Below are 15293 nucleotides of genomic sequence, written 5' to 3' on the forward strand. Positions count from 1 at the left end.
ACTCTCCTGGCAGACGCATCCCTTTCTATGTGACTTCTCTGTAAATGATGCCAAGTTTACTTTCCCAGAGCTCCCCTTTTTCTTGCCTCACATCTCAGTGACCCCTGAACTCCTTTGTGAAAGGAGACCCCAGCATCATCATGCAGAAAGAATCCTGGAAACTAACCTGGGACGCTAGACCAGTCCTGGAGGGACACTGCCTGAACACAGTCAGCACGCACAGGGTGGCACTTAGAACCACACTGAAGTTCCTGGAGAGGACGGGAGAGACTAGAATACCCCCAGCATGTGGTATGAGGTTCCAGGCTATATCTCCTGAATTTCAAAGGGACAAGTGATGTCTGAGTTAGAAGCACAATTTTGGAGAAATGCCCAGCCCTACAGTGCTGTTTTATTTTCCCCTGGATATTGAGGGTTCACTGTTTCATAAACTGTATGGTTCCAGAGATTCATTCTCCTCTTTTCTTCATGGTGTTGGGCATCAAACCCAGGGCCACGTGCATGATAGGCAAATACTTTACCACCAAGCGACACCCCCAGCACTTAGAGATTTCTTAAAAACTCCGTCATGATCCTTAACACATTTCTGAGAGCTATAAACACACAATTCCTAAGTTCTTAGCACTAACATTCCAGTGTTGCTATTCCCGGGTATTGCTGAGGCTGGGTAGATAAGGATGTTTCATCCTTAACATGTGGGCGTGTCATACTTGATCAACACCACCCCCTCCCCCAATCCACTTAATTGTCAGGTCCTCAGTTCCCTGTCTCTGTGCTTTCCTTTCCATTAAAGACCCTGGTCTATTATTATTATTATTAGTAGTAGTAGTAGTAGTAGTAGTAGTAGTAGTACTGGGGATTGAACCCAGGGCTTTGTACATGCGAGGCAAGCACTCTACCACCTGAGCTGTCTCCCCAGCCCTCGCCTGCATTAGTATTCTACTAGCAGAGCCTCCTATTTATTTTCTGTACCTGGAGTTTCCTTTCTATCACTGTCAGACTCAGGTACTGTATTAATCTTTCTAATACATAGCTTATAACACTTCTGTGTTCTGTCTGAAACCTCAGTGCCTTCTGGGGGTCTCTGATACAGCAGCCCTTCTCTTTGTTATTTAAGGTCCCTGACTCTACTGCCCCATTCCTGTCCTCAGTTTCATGCTCCAGGCCAACTGAACTCATCCCCTCCACCCTATGGCCCTGCCTTTCCCCTGGCTGTGCTACTCTCTGTGCATGCTTTTTCTTCCTGCTGCCTGGGTCACCTGATTCCTCCACCTCTTCTTTCAAGTCCAGTTCACAAGCATCCCTGCTCTATGCAGGGCATCCAGTTAGCATGGCTGGAGGCATCTCTGCCTCCTCCAGGCTCCCTCGGTACCTCTCATCCCCATCATAGTGACTTAAGTGCCTCAGCTCTGGAATGGGAAGTCAGGGCCCGACAGGTGATTTTCCATATCTTGTGCTAGCAAAGCCCACCAATGTAGGAAACGGTCATGTTCTTAGAAATGGAATCAAGTCGATATTTCACAGCAGTTTGTTATTTAAGTGATTTTCCTAAAGAGAGTTATCTAACATATTTTCAACACCATGATGGTCACATTGCAGGTGTGGGTTAAATTGGGCTGCACGATTAACAGTCACCTCCGTCCCCTGAGGAACTGAGAGCTGTGTCAGGTATGACAGCACGAGCTCTCAGAGTTAGAGCCACCAAATTAAACCACAGAGCCCAGGGTCGGAGAGCCCTTCCCTCTAGTCATCCCTGAGGATGGGCTGATTGTAACTCCATTTTTTAGAAAAACTGAGTTCTAGGAAAGTTAATGAGCCCATTTCTCACAGGGAAGAGGCTCTGGAGCTGAGGCAACCATACTCATCTCCTTAGCGTCTAATTAGTTTCTAAAATTATCATTCCTTCTACTTATTTTTATTTGGAGGGGAGTTTTATCATTTAATTGATTTAGATAAGTTTCCAGTGACATCTAAGAGACACTTTGGTATTTGTAGAGGCCATGGGTCTAGAGAGGCTGGGTGGTGTGGCCTTGTGACCCAGGCTGTTGCTGGTGGCCCGCAGGAGGACTGCATTGAATTCTGCATTCCAGAGTATTTTAAAGGCATGCACTTTGACTGTCACCAGTCTTAAACAACTGCCCACCTGGGTCTGGGGAAAACAAGCAGGTCACCTTTCCAAAGTGGCTGGTGAAACTCATGCCTGCCCTCAAGGTGTCCATGTGTCCTCAGAAGGGTGTCATTCCATTTGAAAAAACAAATGAACCATTTATGACAAAGCGCAATAGAGATGGTTCAGTAATGGGGGCGATTAGTTTTTACCTTAATCAAGTATCAGTTCTTATTATGAAATTTATATTAGCATCAATAAAGTTGGGTTTTATCAGCCTCCAGAATTGAGGATCTTCCATAAATGTTTAGAAGACTTTGCTCCTGAGTTATATTTTCCTCCCATTGTGATGTTTCCGTTATCGACACCCCAGGCCAGGGGTTCTTATGACTCCAAAGAGCTGCTAGGGGATGTCATCTGGGGTTCTATCTTGATTTGGGGAATATATTGATATCTGGGGGTCGGCTATGAAGTTTCTTTGAGTGAAAGCAAACACTCCACTGTACGAGGCATTACTCCTGTGACACTTGACTCTCTTTAGAATAGTGATCACTGGAACCACCTGTTTACCTTGCGTTTACCACTTCACCAACATTTGCCAAAGGTTCTGTGCTGATAACTGTCAGAAATACCGAGCGAGGTGCTCACATTTCCAGTAAGCTTTAGGTTATTCAAGATAAATTAAGGGACCAAAAGAGGATAACTGCAGGGTATAGTTTATAAGGGGGTGGTGCACAAAATACTATATTTACGTGTTCCTTTTTTAGGATTTAAGGAGCTACAAAGAGCTTAAAATTTCTAATTCTGATCAGGTGGAATTATTGCTTTGATAGCCCCACTGAGCGGGACGTCTCTGAAATTGGACTCCCTTGGCTGCTGGGCACAATGGCTTCTCTCCTGCTTTTGGAACTTGAGGGCAGACATTCATCTTGATGAATTCCCGAATTTAAAATCTGAATGCATTACATGGTTAAGGCAAGGAAGTAAGCATTTTATAACGGATTCTATCTCTGTTTCTCCTTTCTTCCTCTTTAGTCCACCCGCCTGACCTGATCCAAGAATGGTCAAGAGGAAGAGAGGAAAAACAGGTAGAATCCTTTGGTAAAGAATTCTGCTTTCTTGTGGAGCATTAAAAATGGAGCTGGGCCAGATCCACACATCCTAGACAATCACTGAACTTCTCAGAACAGTTCCCCAGGCCTAACTCTGTTCATAAACCATTAACCGATTTGCCAAGAGCTTACAGATAGGGAAGGGGACCCCAAGCAGCAGACCGTGGGCTTTGGGAATTCCCTTCCCACATATGCTCCTCCTTCCTCTTGACTTGCCCCAAGTGCCACCCCCTCCCCATCCTGGCTCTCCCAAGCCTCCTTCCTGTTCACAGTATCCAGCTTTCCTCTATGGATTTCTATGGCAACCAGCTAAGATCATTTAAGGTCCTTTTCTGTCCGCATGCCAGGTTAAGTGTTAACTTTTAGATTAACCTCCCACTTGTTTGGCAGTTAGGTTTTTCCCCCCCTTAACTGTATCAAAAGCACTTTGAGGGCTGTGGGGAGAGGGAGCGCTTGCATTTTCATATAGTGGAAAGCTTGGGACTTGGATGTGGGCCGACGGGTATTTGTATCTTGGCTGCAGCACTTTCTAATTATCTTCAGAGGGCTACACAATCTCCTTGAGCCCATTTCCCCAAATTCCACGTGAGAATTGTAAGAATTTAATTCTGGGAATTCAAACAAGGTATGGAAAGAACCTAGGACACAGTAGGTGGTCCATCAATAGGCGCTCTACTGTTATGTAGGAACTCTGCTTTTTATTTAATTTTTTGAATCCTCCATAGACAATTTCATATGCAGAGGCAGCACCTGAAGCATTGACAAAGATCCTCTGATAACTCAAGCGAATTGAGTTTGAAAGGTCAAAGTCAATACATATAAAATATATTGAAAATATACACCCCTGACTAACAACAATGACAACTAAACATAGAAAAAGCACATGTGGTAGGATGTTAATAAGTGCTAAATATAGATGATGGGCATTTGGGTTTAATTCTTTCCACTCTTCTGAATTAAAAAAAAAAAAACTTGGGACAAAAGATCAGATAGTAAAAGCAACAAGATTATTTTATACTTTGGGAGAAAGAAGGTTAATGCATGTTGTGGTTCAGATGTGAGGTGTCCCCCAAAAGCTCACTGTGAGACAAAGCAAGCATTTTCAGGGGTGAAGTGATTAGATTATGAGAGTTGTAGCCTAATTAGTGGATTAATCCATTTATAGGGATTAACTGGGTGGTAACTATAGGCAGGCAGGGTGTGGCAGGAGGAAATAGGTCACTGAGGGTTTGCCTTTGGGGTTTACATTTTGTACCCAGTGAGGGGAACTCTCTCTGCTTCTTGTTGTCATGCCCTGAGCTGCTTTCCTCCTCCACACCCTTTGGCCATGGTGTTCAGCCTTACCTCAGGCCCAGAGTAATGGAGGTGTCCATCTGCAACTCTGAAATCACGAGTGCCAAATAAAACTTTTCCTCCTCTAAAATTGTTCTTGCCTGGTCTTTTGGTCACAGTGGCAAAAGGCTGACTAAGACAGTGCAATATTGATTTTTTTTTTTTTTTATTAGGCACAGCAAGTACATGCTACACTTTGGATCTGGAATATCTACCAAAGGTCCATGTGTTCAAGGCTGAGTCACCACAATGTACTATTAGGAGGTAGATCGACCTTAGGAGGTAGGAATTAATGAGAGGTATTTAGGTAATTAGGCGGCAACTCTGAAGGAGACTCCTTTGGTCTTTCTCTCTTTGCTTCCTGGCTCCTGACATGAGAACTTTTGCTCCATCATACACTCCTGCCATGATGTGCTGCCTGACAACAGGCCTAAAGTAAGAGGGTCGTCTTGGTCTGGAATATCCAAAATGTCAAGACAAAATAAACCCTTTCTCTCTCTCTCTCTGGTACCAGGGATTGAACCCAGAGGCACTTAACCACTGAGCCACATCCCCAGCCCTTTTTTATTTTGAGACAGGGTCTTGCTAAATTGGTCTTGCTGGATGCCTTGCTAAATTGTTGCCATCCTCCTGTTGCAGCCTCCCAAGCTGCCAGGATTACAGGCGTGTGCCACTGCACCTGGCTAAACCTTTTCTTTTTATGAATTGATTATCTCATGTGTTTTATTATAGTAATGGAAATCTTACTAATACAGTACAGAAATTTTTTTTGACATTAGTTTTTATGCTTTTTTTGCTTAAACTAATAATAACTAAAAAGCAATTTAAAAGCATCACCTACTATCACATGTATAAAATTAATGTTAAAAGGTGACAAAAGCCAATATGAAAAACATTTAAAAATATAATAAATCTAATTAAATTAAATACACCCTCACATGTAACATGTAAAACTTGATACTGCAAGGTGAAACGTAACCACTTTGTACATTAGGATCATCTGCTGGATTGTTTCATGGATTAACCACCAGGGGACACTAGAGAGTTGCATTCTCAGGAACCACACAGCAAGAGAGAAATTCAGACCCTTCAACCTGACACCGAGAAGTGTAAGTCCCGGAGAGTCACACTCATTACTACACCAACCCAGAGGTCTGGGGCCATGGATTTCAGCAGATCTGTTTGGTCTGTTGGGGAACATGCCTGACTGCAGGGGCAGAGCTGCCTGGAGCCAACACAAGTGTGAGGCTGGTGTTGACACCTCAATGTGGCATCTCAGACTCCCTGGAGGCTGGGCTGAGGCAGTGTCAGAGCTGACAACTCTCACAGCCGTGCCGTGAGCTATAAGCACGGGGCAGAAATGGAAGATTCTTATCTGGGCTTCTAAGCCTTTCTTTAGTGAAGAGACTTGTTTTTAATACATTCTTAGTGGCACCAGCACATTCAGAAAAATATACATATTGAAGAGCTATAGAAAGCATATTTAGAAAAGTTATTTAGAAAAATTATTTCTATTCTTAAAGTACCATCCAGGTCAAACCCTTTATGTATGTATATAGGTTGAGGATCCCTTATCTGAAATGCTTGGGACAGAAGTGTTTTGGATTTCAGAATTTTTTTTTTCAGATCTTGGCATATTTGCATATACATAATGAGTTGTCTTGGGGATGGGACTCAAGTCTAAACATGGAAATCATTTATGTTTCATATATGCCTTATATATGTATATATCCCGAAGGTGATTTTTTACAATATTTTAAAAGTGCACCTTGTTTTGACTGCATCCCGTCACGTGGCTCAGTTCATTGAGTGCTTTAAACAAAACAGAAAAGAGCTGACGAAAAAGAGAAGCTCAGGCTTCCGTGCTGGAGGGGAGGGAGGGTGTAGGATACCATAAAAGCCAGAGTGCTCTACCCTTAAAGGCTCAGATGATAAATAAAGCCAGAAGCCAGTGGACATAGGGCTGCTTAATATTCTTCTGCATTTTTAAATTAGCCAGAACTTCAGTTAGTTCACTTTCTTATTTGGGAGGAATTTATACTGCATTTCTACTTCTTTCCATTTATAGGCACCAGAAGGTCCACATGTAAAACTCAAAATGACCATTCATTGCTATGTTCAGATGTGGTTTCTCCCCCACCCACCTCAAATCACATGTAGAAATTTGGTTACCAAAGTTGAGTCTCAAGACCAGATCAGCTCTTATGGGAACAGATGAGTTCTTCAGAGAGTGGGTCGTTGTTATAAAGCAGCCCAGCTCCTTTGTGCCCTCCCTCTCTTTGCAGGTATTGCTTGCCCTTCTGCTTCCCATCATGACCTCGACTGCACAAGGGCAGGCCCTCACCGGAAGCTGAGTAGATGCTGGCACCATGCTCTTGGCTTTCTAGTCACCAGAACTGTGAGTCAAAATGAACTCCTTTTTTTTTTTTTTTTTTTTACTAACACCCAGTCTCAGATGTTCTGTGATAGCAACAGAAAATGAACTAAGATATTCACAGTATTTAAATCTCCAATTCAGTTGCACCCCTAAGCACTCTTGGAGTTGGAGCACTAAGAGAGTCAGATACCAGGCTGCCACCAGACTCTATGCCATGGTGAGATGGAAGCTTCATTCTCTACAGCTAATAACTAACTCAGATTCCAGACGGCCCCAGGAGCCCCAGACATTTGCTGAGAAGCAAAAAACACTTTCTGCAATTTTCAGAGAGAAAGCGAACACAGAAAAGATCCCACGCCCCTTGCTTCTGAACACGGAGACCATGGCCCTGATAGGAGGCCTCAGACCTGCACATTCCATTTCCCACCAGCCAAAGGGGAGGTGCTGAGGCCCTGCCTCCCTTTCATTGGAAATGAGCCGAAATTTCAGAATCTGTCCATTTCTTTTTTGAAAACAATTCACTTTCATTTTAGTTCAAAGATCTCAACTTAAAAATACTAATGTGTACCCTTCCCTTTCATTTTTATATAATTTTCTCTTTGGGGATAATGGTTACCTAGTATTTTTTCCAGAATACATTTGTTGACACATGAGGATAATCTTGGCCCCTAAACATTACAAGGTGCTGCAGAAGATTCTGTGTGACCTTCTGACCCCAAACTCAAACTACGACACATACTCAATGGCCATCACCATATACGCCCTTGTCAAAGTCCCCAAACAAGATGCCCTTACCAAACGTGGCCTTACCTTTCCAAAGAAATGTTGAGTGGACACGGCCAAAGCATCAAAGCCACAGATGGCCCTCCTCAGCTCCCCCTGAATGAGGCCAAGCTGCCGGGCCTGCCGTTCACACCTGTCCTTCAGTCGCTGGACCAGCTGCCGCTCAGCCTCCCGGGCCTGCAGGTCAGGCTTGGGTGCAAACCCATTTCGAGGAACCACAGTCCTCTGCTTTGGGTAACCTATTTTTTAAAAAGAAAGATTCATTCAACACACATGTGACAACAGTTTCTTATAACAGAGTTCGTTAAGAACAAGTTTGGCAGAGAAAGAATTGCTGCAGTTTGCCATTTTAAGTATTAAAAAGAAAAGAGAATAAAAACCAGCCAAGGACTTAAATTATTCACTCTGTTTATGTGGTTCTAAGTGCAAAGTTTTATGCTTAGAAAAAGGATAACAGACAAAAATCACCAAATTCCTTCCAGCTTCTGACATTTCTCTTACGCCTGCTTGGAAAGACTGAAGCAGGTGTTTTTCTTTCTTTTTCCTTAAAGAGGATTGATTGGACAAAGGAAAGACAGTGGAGTGAATCTGACATATGAAAACAACACAATGAATCCCACCACTGTGTACATCTGTAAGAATGGGATCCTAACTAGAGTAAGATATATTCCATGCTTGTATGATCATATCAAAATGGACTCGGCTGTCATGTTTAACTACAAAGAACCAATAAAAAATAAAAATAAAAAAGGGTATTGCTTTTAGAAAATGTCAAATGGGAAATTAATCAATTCATACAGATAGAAGTCAGACTCAGGAAACATAGCAACCTGGTCCTTGGGCCCCAGGTGGCAATCCCTCCATATTCCTTCCCTCCTTCAGGTGGCTGCGCTAGTACCCTGCCTTCAGTGCCAGGTTCAAATCACAACCCAGATCTCCTCTGCTCCAAGGACTTCTGACTTTCAATTTCTACATAGCACCCATGTACTGGCAGGTCCCCTCCAATCTGTTCCCCAGTGTGACTTTGTGTCACCCTAATGGCTAAGAGTCGCATCCTAGCCACACTCACCTTTCATGGTGCTTCTCATTCTTCCCTGCCTGCAGCCGGAGTGACCTCTACAGACACAAGTTCGTCACCTGCATGGACTCCTTTGCTGCTCTCCATGGCAGTACAAGGAAAGCCCCCCCTCCATGCCTGCCCCACAAAGCCCCCCCCCAGGCACATGTGGGAAGCTGTAGGACCAAGAAGAAGGAACCAGGAGCCCCACTTGGGACTGAGGGCTGGCATGGTGGCAGTGGGGAGAGGGGCACTAAGGAGAGATGACTTTTAGGCTAAACTTTGAAAGAAGAGAGACTCCAGGAGAGAGCACCGAGGAAACCAGTCCATTCTGAGCAAGGACCCCCAGGGGAGCAGGCGTCCTCCTGAAAACCCTGTCACACTGCTTAGAATCAGGCAAGCAGAAAGTCAGTGGTCAGCCGTGGACTTACACCCAAAGGCTGTTCCTTCTTGTGCTCAAGTATTCACCCTTCTAGAGGACAGGACTCGGACACTGACCATCACGATCATGAAACACCTGCAATATTTCAAATGTTCCTTCTTCCTCTTTTGTCTTTTTCCCTTTCTTAAATATCAGGGAACAAACCATAAAACAAATGAGAAAATGATAGCCTCCTCAGTACCTGATAGGACACACGGGACAGTAATAGGCTCGTGAATACACAGGTGGCCTCATTTTTTTGAGGGGGAAAGTGGTTTATGGATCTAAATACTTCTGATTGCTCATTTAATGACAACCATGCTCATTTTCCCTAAATCTTCCTTCTGTTCCAAGTCATCAGAGATTGCAACACAATCTTACACACGACATATCTCAAATTCTTGGAATTTAATGGAATGGCAGGATATGAAAGTTTTGCTTCTGTTTTTATGAGATCAGAGTATATAATATTTCAGAAAATTCACGTGCATGTTATAGGCAAATCAATCTTTGTGTGTGCTTCATCTACACACTCTCAGTCCTAAATACAAGACTAACATAACCACCTAAAGACACAAAAAGTGTGGAATTTTACAGCCTACATTCAACTCTAAGACACAGTCTAAGACCTAAAGTAGATTTTTACCCCCCATAACTACTACTGTTTGTCATTTGGTTGTTGTGGCTGGTGAATTTATAAAACCCTTCAGGGCTATAATTAATGCATCCAGGCCCCAGGTAGGTACCTGACACTGTCGCATGGAGGGTAGTTCTTTAAAAGAATGATAAAACTTGCTTCCAGCTCAGTGAATTAAAGCTAATTGCCACCTATATTTTATAGTGTCACCTTAGAGTATGTGGCCCTTAGAACTCTCACTGTCCTGAATTTTCAGCTGTCAGATTTGGTGCATCATAGTTGTACATAATGGTAGGAGTCATTGTTATATATATTTATACATGCACACAATATAACAATACAATTTGGCCAGTATCATTCCAGTGTTGAAGTCTTTAAAATGATTATTATCATTATCTTGATCATTGTTAATCATTAGGTTAGAACACATCCTTAATGGTAAATGGACAACATAAAAGGATTTCATAAAATCCCCTTATTGGCCTTTACTTTGACATTGTTGACATTATTATACTGCTTTTACTCACACTCAAAATTCTAGTGTTCTATGGAAAAACAGTGCAGTCAGCTGACATTTCTACTCCTGAGGCCACCAAAAAGCTGGTGTTCTGAGCCAAGACAGAGGCTCCCAAAAGATCAACTTTTTGGATCAACACACCAAGCAGAAGTTGAACTGCTCTGGGACCCCCAACCACCTCGTGAAAACAATCCTTGTTTGGGAACCTTGTTAAATGGATCATCGTGCTCAGTGTCTTCTATAACATGACAAAGAGCCAGTCCCTAGAGCTAAGACTTTGGAAGAGCTGAGAAATGAACCTGACTGTGAAGTTCTCTACTGATTTTTAGTTTAAAAGGGTCCAGTCTTTTTCTAAATACAGTTATTCTTCGCTGTTCACAGATTCTGCATCTGAGGATTCAACCAAGTACAAATGGAGCTTCTTCCTCTTGTCAGTATTTCCTAAACAATGGAGTTGAACAGCTATTTACATAGCACTTATATTGTGTTAGATATTATAAATAATCTGGAGATGACAAAGTATACAGGAAGTTTGTGTAGGTCTTCTACAAATACTATGCCATTTTACATACAAGGACTTTGGTATCCAAGGGAATCCTAAAACCAATCCCCCCCTGGATACAAAGGGAAGACTCTAGGTAAAATGTTACTTTTCCTCAGACAAATAATCATTTTTACTGTTGGAGACCCATTTTTACTGTTCACTGGAAACAAGATTTTTTAGAGTAAACTTAGCGTTAACTCCCTGAAGTATCATTCTGTCATCTGTTTTCCTGTCCCCAGGATGGTCCATAAAGACAGTGTCACAGGCTCCTTTGCCAACGGGGGGAAGTAGATGACAGACACCTAAGCAACCTCATCTGTGGCAAAAGAGGTGCTTCATTTTGCTTTCTTCTTTTGAAAGACAGCACAAAATGAAGAGAAAATGCCAATCTGCTGGGAAATACGGGGTTCATGGCACGACTAGAGGGTGGTGCTCTGAGCCAAGACAGAGGCTCCCAAAGGATCAACTGGAGGGCGGTGGTCACCTGGAGCTCACAGACTGCATGGTGGGCAATGGGGTGAGAAGTGGTGATGGCCACTCACTCCCGACTCTGACAAATGCTTTTCTTGGAAGAGCTGCCACTCAGGCTTTAAAGGAGGGCATGCTGTGTCCCTGAAGACACCTCTACATGCTGGATCTTTGTCACCACCTCCTTCCCTGTTCTTTCAGGGTTTATGGTGCTTCTCCTAAGAGTCAAAAGCTGCAACACAGGCGGGTAGAGCCTGCTCATCTGGGCCTCGTCTCTTGCCAAGGAACCAAAGCTCTGGTCTCCTACGGTATCGTTCTCATTCCACCCAGTGGGACTAGGAAACTGAGATTAGTGAATGAAGACCCTCAATGCAGGGCTTATCAATGGTTTTGAAGTCTTCGTTTTTTTTTTCATATTTTTTCTTGGTGCATCATAGTTGTACATAATGGTAGGAGTCATTGTTACATATATTTATACATGCACACAATATAACAATACAGTTTGGCCAGTATCATTCCAGTGTTGAAGTCTTTAAATGAAGTGAAGAGTAGAAAGACCAGTTTTATATTGACTGGCTCTTGTACCTTTCTCAAATATTTTTAAATTTTAAATTTATTTTTAAGAGATGCATTAAAACATAAAAATTGTACATATTTATGGGGTGGGGGTACTATGTGGCTTTGTTTTGTTCTGTTTTACTTTTTAAGGAGCTGGGGATTGAACCCAAGGCCTCGTGCATGCTATGGAAGTGCTGTGTCCCTGAGCTCCACCCTCACCCTCCTGGATGTTTTCATGCAAACCTTGTCTAATGTCTGAATCAAGGTGAACACATTGTCTCCTCAAACACTTATTATTTTTTTGTGGTAAAAACATACAAACTATTTTTTTCTAGTTTTTTTTGAAATAGATAGTACATTATTGTTATCTACAGTCATCTTACTGTACAACAGCACCCCAGAACTTCGTGCTCCTATTTAACAATAATGGTACCTATTAATCAACCTCTCCCCATCCTTCCCAGCCCCTTCTTTCTCCAGCCCCTTGGTAGCCACCATGCTCCTCTCAACGTCTTTGAGATCAACTGTTTTAGGTTCCACATATGAATGAGATGATGTGGTGCCTGTCTTTCTGTTCCTGGCTTATTCCCTTTAACATAACGATCTCTAGTTCCTTCCACATTGCCTCCAATGACAGGATTTTATTCCTTTATAAGATTGACTAGTATTCCGTTTAAGTGTGCATGTATGTGCATGTGTATCACATTTTTAAAACTATTTATCAGTTGATTCCATATCTTTGCTATTGTAAGTAATGCTTCACCAAAAATGGCAATGCAGGTATCTCCTTGACACACTGATTTCATTTCTTTTGAGTATATATCTAGTAGTGGGATGGCTGGATCATATGGTAGTTCTATCTTTAGTTATTTGAGGAGCCCCCGTGCTGTTTTCCATAATGATGTACTAATTTACAATCATACCATCAATATGCAAGTGTTCCCTTTTCCTGTTAATGAGTCATATTCTCAAAGTACTGCTTTTGAATGAAATATAAAATGTACCAGGCCCTACAGACACCTGATTTCTCATGGATGCTTCATGTCTTGAGGTTTGTCGGGGACCAAAATGCTTGGCTACTTTTGTTGAGCACTTTCTCTGTGACTGATAATAGCAAGGCACAGTGGTGGGCATCTCGGGTCTTCCGATTGTCCTTCCCTGGGTTCTTCCCCCTTCAGTGCCAGCGCTGCTGAACAACTCTACATCTCTGAGGTTCTAGGCATACTCTAAATCTAGAAGGACCTCCTACTGTCCAAATGTAGCCCATTCACAAATTCTTTTCATCCATTGTACTAGCTGCAGCAGACAGGTTGGGGCAGACTGAATCTGTGTTGATCTAAGTGACGACTGGCAACCTGGAGACCCCTGGGGAAATCCAGTACACTGACAGCATCACCAAGGTGAATGCAAACAGTTTGCGTGCAGAGGTTGAGCTGTAAACAGTTTGCGTGCAAAGGCTGAGCACTGGGGAGGACACAGGGTTTGAAAATGGAAAGAGAATATTAAAAATTCATCCGCAGCCATCCGGACACTATCCAGAGGATTGGAATGGATAGAAAAGCTTGGTTCAGTTTTTAAACTGGAAAGCTTAATGGATATAATAACAGAGAGTGCCACACTGGAGCCTGCATATTTATATCAGAGGAGGCCTGCGACCTTCACACTTGTAAACCAGAAGGCAAGTCATTAGGGGACATGGCTTTGAAAGCTTCTCAGTTTAAGGGAAAGCACTCTGTGAGTTTGGTCAACATCCTAACAGACAGCGGGACATCCCAGGGGACACATGAGTTGAGTTCTTTGAGGACTTAGGGCTTATTTTTATTAAACCAAACTAAGTGTATTTCAGAAAATGTTTCCTGTGTCACACAGTTTTTTCTACATGGTCTTGGCAACTGTTTGCCTGGGATTGGCTACTGAGGGGGAAAGGAGGTGGTATAAGGGTGGGAAATGTCCTTCCAGCCAGTCTGAAGTATGGGTGGAGGTAGAAATTAGGCAATTGGGCAGCATCCAGCCATACAACAAAGGAGCGATTTGTTATGCCCCAGAAAGCAGAGGTCTGTGTCTCCAACCCTGAGGAGGGAACAGATTATTTTCTATTTTGATGGAAAGGAGAACAGAAAAAAATAGGAAGGTACAATCCAATCAGGGCTTCTAAAGCCAACCATGAAAAATTCATTAACTAAATAAACACTATTTATATAAAATATAAGTTGGTATAAAATATTCTCATTTTCAGAACACTTATTTATAAGAAGCATGGGTTCTATGTATCAAGGTTAAGCCTGAACTTCTTCTTTCTTTGAGTTTGAAAAATAGTGGTTCAGTAGTGGCATGGTAACCGCCAAAGTTTCATACTAAAAAAATATAGCTATCTCTGGACATGGTAGAGGGATCAGACTTACCCTCTCCCCCAAACTACCAAAAAAATCATGGCCAAAATACATAAGCCAGTGGTTTTTCAAGACACTGAACCTCAGGTGATGAAGCCCAGTGATCCCTAAGAGTTGGAAAGAAATGGGGGAAGGCTACCATTAACTCTGTGATGCAGGAAATCAGGGGACCTAAGTGGAGCTAGGGACATCCATGAGTTAAGAAAAGAGAGGGCAGAGCTCCACAAAGAGAGAAATGTGAAGAAAGCACCCGAGGCTGGGGAAAGACCCCTGTCAAGGACAAGAGGAGCAGTCCTTAGAGTTCACAGAGGTCAGACACAGACCCTGTTTTCACCAGCCGGAGTATAACAGCTCATGTTCACGGGCACCAAGGACAGTGCTCCGAGGGCTTTTGCCTCTGTATTATGGAAAAATCCTGAAACTGATGACCACTAGATGTACCTAGTCGATGAAGCTGCCATGCAAGAACCAGATTGATCCAACTTTTTTTTTTTTTAAAAAAAAGAAATGCAATTTTATCCAAGAAAAAGCTTTAAAAAATAGAAATAAAAATATATGTAGCACGCAAAGAGGAAAAATTCACTATGTTTGGCATCTAAAGATTTATCAGGCATGCAAAAAAGCAGGGATATACAAACCATAATGAAAAATTTCAAACCATTGAAACTGACCAATGAAACAGGGAACAGAATTCCTTGATAAGGATATTAAAACAATTATTATGGCTATATTTATATGCTTAAGAAATACAGGGATGACTCAACATATTATGTAGAAACAAAGAAGATGAAGAAGACCCAAATAAAAATTCTAGAGATACATCCCCCAATGTCTGAGATGAAAAATAAACCAGATGAAATTAATAGTAGATTAGACACTACTGTTAGAAAAAGATAAGTGACTTAAATGTTCATGACAGCATTACAAAGAGTAGCCAGAAAGTAAAAAAAAAAAAACCCAAAATGCTAAGTGATGCATAGATAAACAAAA

General features: G+C 42.3%; 1 protein-coding gene across 3 annotated transcripts in view; it reads right to left on the minus strand.

Moving 5' to 3' along the window:
- The window catches only part of Mtus2 (microtubule associated scaffold protein 2), a 381665-nt gene that overhangs the window by 129124 nt on the left and 237248 nt on the right, over positions 1–15293 (minus strand). For all 3 annotated transcript variants that reach the window (XM_027928898.2, XM_027928897.2, XM_027928896.2), the window contains one exon: positions 7739–7950. In XM_027928898.2, the coding sequence (XP_027784699.2) occupies positions 7739–7950 (212 nt within the window). The remainder of the gene's footprint in view (positions 1–7738; positions 7951–15293) is intronic.

Source organism: Marmota flaviventris, chromosome 4 (genome assembly GCF_047511675.1).
Source record: "Marmota flaviventris isolate mMarFla1 chromosome 4, mMarFla1.hap1, whole genome shotgun sequence".
NCBI classification, from domain to species: domain Eukaryota; kingdom Metazoa; phylum Chordata; class Mammalia; order Rodentia; family Sciuridae; genus Marmota; species Marmota flaviventris.